Source organism: Microcaecilia unicolor, chromosome 11 (assembly GCF_901765095.1).
Source record: "Microcaecilia unicolor chromosome 11, aMicUni1.1, whole genome shotgun sequence".
NCBI classification, from domain to species: Eukaryota; Metazoa; Chordata; class Amphibia; order Gymnophiona; family Siphonopidae; genus Microcaecilia; species Microcaecilia unicolor.
The window spans coordinates 179,228,988-179,239,799 of record NC_044041.1 but is presented as its reverse complement, the minus strand read 5'-3'; the positions used below and the strand labels follow the sequence as shown (position 1 = coordinate 179,239,799).

At 43.6% G+C, this 10,812-nt stretch overlaps 1 protein-coding gene across 2 annotated transcripts in view; it reads right to left on the bottom strand.

The window, feature by feature from the left end:
• Positions 1-971: 971 nt before the first annotated feature.
• LOC115480389 (protein Smaug homolog 2-like) overlaps positions 972-10,812 on the bottom strand; it is a 55,832-nt gene continuing 45,991 nt past the window's right edge. The window contains exons 10-13 of one of the 2 annotated variants that reach the window (XM_030219044.1): positions 10,439-10,637; positions 3,902-4,025; positions 3,524-3,631; positions 972-2,762 (exon numbers count right to left, since the gene is read on the bottom strand). In XM_030219044.1, the coding sequence (XP_030074904.1) occupies positions 2,734-2,762; positions 3,524-3,631; positions 3,902-4,025; positions 10,439-10,637 (460 nt within the window). In that variant the 3' untranslated portion in view covers positions 972-2,733. The remainder of the gene's footprint in view (positions 2,763-3,523; positions 3,632-3,901; positions 4,026-10,438; positions 10,638-10,812) is intronic. The other variant, XM_030219045.1, reaches the window with a different exon arrangement.

Here is a 10,812-nt window from a genome sequence, read left to right as displayed (position 1 = left end):
TTTTCTTGTGTGTTTGTGCACTCTCACTTTACTCTTATATTGTTCAGTCCTGGATAATACTGCTGAATATTTTGTCTGACAGCACTATCCAGTTAACAACAAGCCAGTCTGTGGGTGGCACTGGACCTAGACACAGCTGAGATCCAGCAGCAGCACCACCTGGATAACGATCTCGTTAACTCAGGGCTGCAAAAAGGCTGCCCTATGTTAAGAGGGTTGCTGTCCAGGCAGGTATCACCCCTGAATATCAGTAGTACCCAAGTTAACTCCCAGCAGCCATCCAGTATCAAGGTAGGGGCTGCTCTGACTATAGGGGTCTAATTCAGCCTTTTTTCTTTTTTTAAGCTGACTGCTACCGACTAAATATTGCTTCTGACATTTTTAAAGTTTCCACTCTTCTGACTGATCAGGCTTAGAGAAAGAATGCTAAGCCACGCTCTGCTTGGAGAGAAACACACACTCGCCCTTCCTGGATAAAGTACCATGGTGGCTGTATTACTTCATTTGAATGTAGAAAAGAACAGGTAGATAAAACATAACACCTTTATTTTACTAGCTTTCAGGAGCTAAAATCCCTTCCCTCAGGTCAGGACAGAATAAGCAAAGAGTAGAAAAATAAAAGTGGAATAATTTTGAATTTAGCTCATGCCTTTCAGCTGTGGCCATTTCACTGTCCCTGGAGGGCTCACAATCTCTGTTTGTACTTAAAGAAATAGAGGGGTAAGCGACTGGTCCAAGCTGGGGCCTTAGCACCTGAAAACTAGTAAAAAATGTGTTTAAGTTATCCTTTTTAGTGGACTATCACCCTACTCATTTAAAAATTTTCATTACCTTCAGCCTCTGATGCAGTGGTGTCACCATCTCTGTGGCAGAAACTCAACTCGTATGACAATAGGGTGAGATTTTTAATTCTAAGTAGAACAGAATTACTGAAGCACCAAAAGAGAAACCTTCCCCCTTAACTATACCAGGAAACAAACACCCACTCAGACACACAGTTGTTGTTTTTTTTTAATAATGTATTCATGGTTACCAGCCATAGTCATAACAAAAGTTATTCATAATAAAATGTATGTAAAATAACATTTCTATCTGACAGGTGTTTTGTTTCTACAGTAGAAATAAATACTTACTACTATTCTGTAAATACTTTGCAGAAAATGAAATTAGGTTTATGGAGGCAGGGGGATAATATTAAACTCTCCCCCCACAACCCCATCAAGGGTTCCACACCACCTCATCCCAATGCCATGTATTAAAAGGGGGGAAGGGAAGTTCTGGCCCAGGACGAGGAAAGTAGCAGAGCTTAGGGTGAGGATAAAGGTTTCAAATCTGTGTGTTAAAGAAATGTAAATTAAACACAGAAGCTTATCACAATTAGCAAGCAGGCTGGAGAACTGAAACAGGGATTGTTCACAGCCTTCCCCCTACTCAACAGGCTGAGTCTCTTGTGGTTCAGTAAGAGTCCACGCAGTGTCCCAGCAAAATTATCTCCTTGTAAGAAATTGCTTTTCCTATGTAGTGTTTCACCTTCATCAAAAGCTTAACATAAAAGACCTTTCCCACCCAACTACTGTGCGCTTTTCTAGCTGAAAACTCCATGCTGAACAGAGGCAGCGGGAGGGTACAGATAGTAAAAATTAATCCATTCATCCACTGCATAAAGCTATTTCCTACTCCTCTCATCCCAATGAACAGCTGCCTTCTCATACAACAAACCTATCTGTCGCAATAGATAAGTTAGACATACTGCCCATGGAAGCAGAGATGCTTTTCCAATAACCTCTCAGGACACTTTTAGGAAGGCTTCTTAAACAATGCTTGCTGCTGTGCACCAAAACAAGAACATGGCGCTCAAATTTCAATAATGGCTAGCTACTCATGATGTCATCCTGCTAGGCACTGGGTGATGTCATCAGAAAAGGTATCACTGCCATTTTACCATGTGCAGTGGTTCTACACTGCAGAGACATGAGCTGGAAATAGGTCTTACACATTATTTTTTAATGTACACTGCCTCCATGGCACCAATCCCTGATCCATTAGGGCCAGTCCAGGCTCTTGCTGTCTCTTATAGCATGGATCCCCCATGATGGTCTCCACTTTTAGATGTATAAACAATACCAAGAAACTCAACTTAAGCCATTTCTAGCAGCTAATCCTCTACTATTCCTGCCTTAAAAGAGAAGTCACTGCTGGCCATGCCAGTGGCTGAGGAAAACATCTTGCTGCCCCCTTTTCATTGTCTGTTTAATGCACTGTGCTCTGACCCTGAAGGGAGACAAAGCGCTGATACACCAGGAGCCTGCCCTAAATATCAGCCTGAGGCTCACTGCAGTGTCGGAAGCAACAGCCCAAGCAGGAGGTGCTAACCTAAGATTGCAGGGAGCTCACAGAACTGGATTTCAGCTTTTCAAGGAATTCGAGATGCAATATTTCTCTGTCCTTGACATGTGAAATATATATAGCGAGTACTGAACGAATAACTCCTGCTTCTACTTCAACATTACACTGTAGCAATCAAGGTATCATGTACTTCAATATTAAACCATAGATAAAAATATAAGAAAGCAGAAGATAAGATGGTGGGCTGTAGTGATCCCTCTCATTGAGATGTCTTGCAAAGGAGGGGATAGACAGGGGGGAGAGCAGGTTCACACCTTCCCCCCCTCCAAACTCCATGATGATCTGTTGTGAGGGTCCTAAGGTTTTGTCAGAAGTTGCAGGATTGGCTCAGATGGTTGAGGTCTTGTCTGTTCCATCTATCATAGGAAAAAAAAAGTCATATAAAACGGATTATCTACTGGCCTGAGTGCTGCCACTTTGAATTCAATATAGCAATGTTTCATAAATGCCACAGAAAAAGTCAAGGCCTACAGCTTTACACAGCCATTCAAGGAATCCTTCAGGTAAACCTATAATGGCACAGTGAGCCTCTAGATGTCAAATACATTTGATAAGTCACACTGCTGTGTGAGTTAAGTCACATGACCCAAGTCCTTAAATGACATCTGAAGGCTTTGCATTTACCGCTGATGTTGGCCAGAAGACAGCACAGTCCTTCGGCCCAATCTCGTGCTTAACTGTAACATTTCTCAGGATCTCAAATTATCTGTATAATCTCCATATATCTGTATCCTTCCGCAGCTAAATACAGAAATGAAACCCCACTCCCCCCCCCCCCCACCCCACACACGTCCAAACTAGAGAACAGCACGGAACGAGGATCCCCTCCATGTCCACAGAACTCCCGCGGGCATGGACGCAGGTCCTGTGGGGTTCCTGGGGAAGTGTAGTGCTAGGCCAGCCTATCTATCCTTTCCTTGTGCCATGGTAATTATAATAGCACTTGAAAAAATGAATGGATATGGTCGATAGTATTGAAATCCCCATAAGCACTGAGAGGGGCTACTGTTGAGTTATTTTAGCACAAGGGATGGGTGAAATTTCTATCCCCATGCAACTAGTTCAAAACTTCCCTCTCCCTTGGTGCTCAAAACTACTACTCCATGCTAATTCTTACCACCAAGTGCGTGCTCCGTCATACTCAGGCACAACGACTCCAGCGTAGGGTTTATCTCCAGGTCTGTTCCAGGAATCTGGCAGTCTGCACACAAAGTAGAATGTACAGCTGCAGCCAAAAGATGAGCACCATGCCATGGGAAGAGGAGTAGGGGTAGCTTTCAACTAACAGAAGAGCCCCACCAATGAGCAAGATATGCATGGGACATGAGCAACATTAAAAGTTCGCTGTGGCATGCAGCTGTATGACAGCTGCCATCACAACCCTCCTCCCCCCCCTTCCCGCACCTTTGAGCGCTGAAGGTAGAACAGCCCATATTGTAGGAATAGGAAAACAAGAAATGTCTAACTAGGGGAAGGGAGCACAGTGTGGTCTTACCTGGTGGGAACATAAGGATTGCCTGTGGTGATGAGTGAACGGGTAGCGAGTGTGTACGTTGAACAGAGCTCCGACTCTGGCTGGGCATACTGTTACTGCCTCCAGGGTTGGCAAACCATAGATTCTGTGAGGGAAGAAAACCGGAGACACAGACCCTTAGTGTGCAAGGCAGAGCATGCCCTTTTTTAGCTCTTCTGTGAAGAAGACTGACAGAACCTCACAGATCACTTACTACCTCCCTGAACTACAAGTAACATTTTATTGTGCTTGCATCCTATTGCTCTTTGACCCTGCCACTCTTAGGCATCGTGATGGTGCAAGTTCACCACATTTGACACCCATTTGTTTTACCATATTGTGACACTCCCTCACCCCTCATGCAATTATTTATTTCATTTATATCACACTTTATCCCAATAGATCAGGTTCAATGTGGCTAACAATGTATTGCAATTAAGAGTATACATTAATTAGTATAGTATACTCTTGTGGGATAATATACATTAATCAGTAAAAACAAAAGTAAATGAGGATCGATTATTAAAATATGTAATATGGAAATGAACGCTAGACACAAAAAGGTAACAACTTATGGTCATCCATGTATAACAATTAGAATGTAACAGAAATTGAATAATTGTACAATTAGGGGTTTAATTAGTTATGATCATCCATGAGAAATTGCTTAAACAGAGAGGCTTTAACGTATTTCTGGAATATCAAATAATTAGGTTTCCATCTGATGAATTTCTGGAGGAAATTCCACTATTTGGTACAGAGGTAAGGGAATCATGACATGTAGATTGATGTGTAGATCACATTTTTGCAACTGGGATAGTGGAGGGTTAGATAATCTCTTGAACTAGGGAGAGCGTTGTGAAGGGGGAGATCAATTAAAGGTGGCATATATTAAGGGGTTAAGCCATATAGAGTTTTAAAAACAAATGTACATAGTTTGAATGTTATTCTGGCTTTGATTGGGAGCCAGTGTAACTTTATAAGCAAAGGGACTGCACTTTCAAATTTCACAGTTGCTTTATTTTGAGCTCGCTGCAGTTTTTTTCAAGGAAGATTTCTTACAGCCAGCACAAATGGCATTGCAATAATCGAAGTGTGATAATACTAATATTTGAACTAAGGCTCTAAACATAGCACTAGGGAAGAGATGTGTAGTTTCCACATTGTTTTAAAGGTTTTTGTGATGATTGCTAGGACTTGGATGTCGAATGACATGTAGGAAACAATTATTATACCAACAGGCTCATTTTCGAAAGAGATGGACGACCAAAAAGTGACATAAATCGGAACTTGGACGTCCATCTCACAGAGACATCCAAATTGGTATAATCAAAATCCAATTTTGGACATCTTTCTCAGAAGTCCGTCTCAAGGACGTCCAAATCTCAAGGGGGCATGTCAAAGACATGGTTGAGGCGGGATTTGGGCGTTCGTAAGACTTGGACATCTTTGGACGTGAGGATAGACTGGTGACTTGCCTGCCTGGTGCGAAGGTGGCGGGTCTCCCGCGGCATCTAGACAAGATTTTAGATAGTGCTGGGGAGGACCCAGCCCAGCCGTCTTGGTACACGTGGGTACCAACAATGTAGGAAAATGTGGGAGAGAGGTTCTGGAAGTCAAATTTAGGCTTTTAGGAAGGAAGCTCAAAACCAGATCCTCTAGGGTAGCATTTTATGAAATACTACCTGTTCCATGCACACGGCCCAAGCAACAGGCAGCGATCCGGGGTCTCAATGCGTGGATGAGACGATGGTGCGGAGTTGAGGGTTTTGGATTTGTCAGGAACTGGGCAGCATTCTGGGGAAGGGAGAGCCTATTCCGATCTGATGGGCTTCACCTTAACCAGGGTAGGACCAGGCTGCTGGCATCAACATTTAAAAAGGAACTAGAACAGCTTTTAAACTAGAAACGGGGGGGGGGGGGGGGGGGGGGGAGGCAGACAGTCGCTCAAAAGCGCATGGTTCAGGATAAGGTATCTTTTGAGGATATCACCCAAACAGGGAAGAAAAAGTTCCTTGAAAGTAAGGATGTCAAAGAGACCGTAGTGGATCAGATGGCCTTAAGTAAAACTAATAATAACCAGACAGAAGATAACATATTAATAATGCCATGTATTAAACGTGATATAAAACTGAGCAACAAGCATGCTTTGAAATGTCTATACGCAAATGCAAGGAGCCCAAGACATAAGATGGGAGAGATGGAATACATTGCACACAATGAAAAACTGGATATTATAGGCAACTCTGACACCTGGTGGAAGGAAGATAACCAGTGGGACACAGTCATACCGGGCTACAAATTATATCGTAGTGATAGGGTAGATAGGATTGGAGGGGTAGCACTGTATATTAATGAGAACCTTGACTCAGAGAGGCTGCAAATATTGCAGGATACAAAACCCCTATTGGAATCTCTGTGGATCGAAATTCCATGTGAAAAGGGGAAAAAAAATGGTGATAGGGAGTGTACTACCGTCCGCCTGGCCAGGACGAGCAGACGGACGCAGCAATGTCAAAGGAAATTAGGTAAGCAAATAAAATGGGCAATGTAATAATAATGGGCGATTTCAATTATCCTTATATAGACTGCGTTAATGTAACATCGGTACACGCCAGGGAGATAAAATTTCTTGATGAAATCAAGGACAGCTTCATGGAACAGCTGGTTCAGGAGCCAACAACGGAAGGAAAAATACTAGACTTAGTCCTTAGTGGAGCTCATGATCTAGTGCGGGTGGGGGAGGTAACGGTGCGAGGGCCACTTGATAACAGTGATCATAATATGATCAGTTTTGATATTGGCATTGAAGAAAGTGAACTTAGGATGGTGGTTAGGGTGGTGGACTCTGGTCCTGGGGAACCGAGTTCGATTCCCACTTCAGGCACAGGCAGCTCCTTGTGACTCTGGGCAAGGCACTTAACCCTCCATTGCCCCATGTAAGCCGCATTGAGCCTGCCATGAGTGGGAAAGTGCGGGGTACAAATGTAACAAAAAAAAAAAAAAAAAACACAACACACTAGCGTTTAACTTTAGAAAAGGTGATTACGATAAAATGAGAAAAACGGTAAAAAAAAAAAAAAAAAAAAGACTGAAAGGAGCAGCTCACAGGGTAAAAAACTTGCATCAGACGTGGATGCTATTCAAAAACACCATCCTAGAGGTACAGGACAAATATATTCCGCGTAATAGAAAAAGAGGAAAAAAGACCAAACGTCAGCCGGCGTGGCTAAACAGTAAGGTAACGGAAGCCATTAGAGCCAAAAAACAATCCTTCAGAAAATGTAGAAGAGAACCAACTGGAAATAATAAGATAAAACATAAGGAATGCCAAGCCAAATGCAAAGTGGAGATAAGGATGGCAAAAAAGGACTTTGAAAAAAATTTAGCGTTAGAAGTGAAAATACATAGTAAAAATGTTTGTAGATACATTAAGAGTAGGAAGCTGGCTAAAGAATCGGTTGGGCCGCTGGACGAAAGTGGTGTTAAAGGGGCGATCAGGGAAGACAAAGCCATAGCGGAGAAATTAAATGAATTCTTTGCTTTGGTCTTCACCGAGGAGGATTTGGGAGGGACACCGGTGCCGGAAAGGGTATTTGAAGCAGGTGAGTCAGAGAAACTAAATTAATTCTCTATAAACTTGGAGGATGTAATGGGTCAGTTCTGCAAACTGAAGAGTAGTAAATCACCAGGACCAGAAGGTATTCATCCCAGAGTATTACTAGAACTGAAAAATGAATTTGTAGAGTTACTGTTAGTAATATGCAATCTATCCCTAAAATCAGGTGTGGTACCAGAAGACTAGAGGGTAGCCAATGTTACGCCGATTTTAAAAAGGTTACAGAGGAGATCCGGGAAATTATAGACCGGTGAGTCTGACGTTGGTACTGGGCAAAATGGTAAAGGCTATTATTAAGAATAAAATTACAGAGCACATACAAAAACATGGGCTGATGAGACAAAGTCATCACGGATTTAGTGAAGGGAAGTCTTGCCTCACCAATCTACTGCATTTTTTTGAGGGGGTGAACAAACATGTGGACAATGGGGAGCCGGTGGATATTGTGTATCTGGATTTTCAGAAGGCGTTTGACAAAGTGCCTCATGAAAGACTCCAGAGAAAAACTGGAGAGTCATGGGATCGGAGGTAGGGTATTACTATGGATTAAGAGCTGGTTGAAAGATAGGAAGCAGAGAGTAGGATTGAATGGTCAGTATTCTCAATGGAGAAGGGTAGTTAGTGGGATCCCTCAGGGGTCTGTGCTGGGACCGCTGCTTTTTAACATATTTATAAATGACCTAGAGATGGGAATAACTAGTGAGGTAATTAAATTCGCAGATGACACAAAGTTATTCAGGGTCATCAAGTCGCAGGAGGAGTGTGAAAGATTACAGAAGGACCTCGCGAGACTGGGGGATTGGGCGTCCAAGTGGCAGATGAAGTTCAATTTTGACACGTGCAAAGTGATGCATGTGGGTAAGAGGAACCCGAACTACAGCTATGTCATGCAAGGTTCCGCGTTAGGAGTCAACAGACCTAGAAAGGGATCTGGCAGTTGTCATTGATAAGACGTTGAAAACTTCTGCTCAGTGTGCTGCAGCGGCTAAGAAAGCGCATAGAATGTTGAGTATTATTAGGAAAGGGAAAACAAACACGAGGATGTTATAATGCCATTGTATCGCTCCATGGTGCGACCGCACCCCGAATATTGTGTCCAATTCTGGTCGCCGCATCTCAAAAAAAGATATAAAGGAATTGGAGAAGGTGCAGAGAAGGGCGACGAAAATGATAAAAGGGATGGAACGACTTCCCTATGAGGAAAGGCTGAGAAGGTTAGGGCTCTTCAGCTTGGAGAAAAGGCGGCTGAGGGGTGATATGATAGAAGTCTACAAGATAATGAGCGGAATAGAGTGGACAGATGTGAAGCGTTTGTTTACACTTTCAAACAACAATAGAACCAGGGGACACAAGATGAAGCTAGAAAATGGTAGATTTAAAACAAATAGGAGAAAGTTTTTCTTTACTCAGCGTGTAGTTGGACTCTGGAACTCATTGCCGGAGAATGTAGTGACAGCAGCCGGCCTTACAGAGTTTAAGGGGGGGGGGGGGGGGGGGGGTGGGGGGGGGGGGGGGGGGGGGTTTGGACAGATTCCTGAAGGGGGGGGGGGGGGGGGTTGCCGGATTCTTGAGGTCTGGATTGACCACTGTCGGAGACAGGATGCTGGGCTTCATGGACCCTTGGTCTTTTCCCAGTATGGCGGTGCTTATGTGCTACGAGCCATAATGGAACAAAGCAAAGACATCCAGGACTAAAACTTGGTCGTTTTCACCCAGACCTGTTTTTATTACGAATAAGGCACCAAAAGGTGCATGAAATGACCACATGACCTCCCGTTACTCCCTCAGTGGTCACTAACCCCCTCCCACCCTCAAAAAACATCATTAAAAATATTACTTGCCAGCCTCAAATGTCATACTCAGGTCCAAGACAGCACATGCAGATCCCTGGAGTAGTTTATTAGTATGTGCAGTGCACTTCAGACAGGTGGACCCAGGCCCCCCCACCTGTTAAATTTGTGGAGGAACCAGCGAGCCCTCCAAAACCAAACAGAAACCCTCTGTACCCACATGCAGGTGCCCCCCTTCACCTGTAAGGGCTATGGTAGTGGATTTTGGGGGGGCTCAACACACAAGGTAAGGGAGCTCTGTACCTGGGAGCAGTTTATGAAGTCCACTGCAGTGCCCCCTAGGGTGCCCGATTGCTGTCCTGTCAGGGGGACCAGTGTACTAAAAGTGCTGGCTCCTCCCACGTCCAAATGGCTTGAATTTGGACGTTTTACACTTGGATGTCTTTGGTTTCGAAAATGGCTGAAAATCAAAGACGTCCAAATCCAAGGATGTCCAAGGTATTTTCGAACACAAAAATGGACGTCCATCTTTTTTCAAAAATGACCTTTTCCCCCACTCTGGATCTGAACGTTCTACAAAGACGTCCAAATTCCAACTTAGATGTTTCTTTCAAAAATTCCCCTCCAAGTATCTTTAGTTGGAACTCCAATGGTAATTGTGAAGTTTTAACAATTTAAGACATAGTGATGGTTAGATAACAGAAACTTTGCTTTCTCTCTATTCAAGTCTAGTTTACTGTGCAGTGACCCTTATCTTAACCTCCCCCCCTCCAACACCCTTTCTTTTTCATGCTGATATTTGCATGTTGTGGGGGATGTGTGTATACACGTAATTCCTTTATTGCTTGGAAACAGCTATTGTTGCGATTCACTTTGCACACTTAAGACCACGAAAGGTGATGTGATTTTGAGGGGTCTGGAGTGATTTGAGGAGCACAAGCACCACCCAACAAATCTAGGCAAGGTACACTGAACTCAAATCAGAAATTCTAGGTAGCAATTAAATCAAAGCTATTCAGAATTCTCTGGGTTCTTGTTTCTTCAGCTTTGAGCTCATACTGCAATATGTATTTGACTTATCAAATTATGACACATGTGGCACTGCCTCACCTGCCGTCCCTGGTTCCCTATGCTTGGTGCATTCAGTGCATGCTGTGGAGAAACCCCTCCAATCCCTGCAGGGCTCATCATCCCCATCCGTGTTGGGGGGATGGCTCTCGGGGGCATCTGAAACGGTCGTGGACTCCTACGTGCCACTGCCACCCCCACAGAGCCAGCTATGGGGAGTGAGTTAGAGCCAAAAGCCCATCTATGGCAGAAAAAAAAAAAAAAAAAAAGACAGCAATAAGTAACAGAGCAGAGTTATCCAGCACAGTTGATGAGGGCTATGAACACAAGGAGATTCATACAGCCCAACATACACATGGGATGTACTACAGAAAGTAACACCCCAAAGAATCAACATGGGTTTGGTTCCAGTGGTT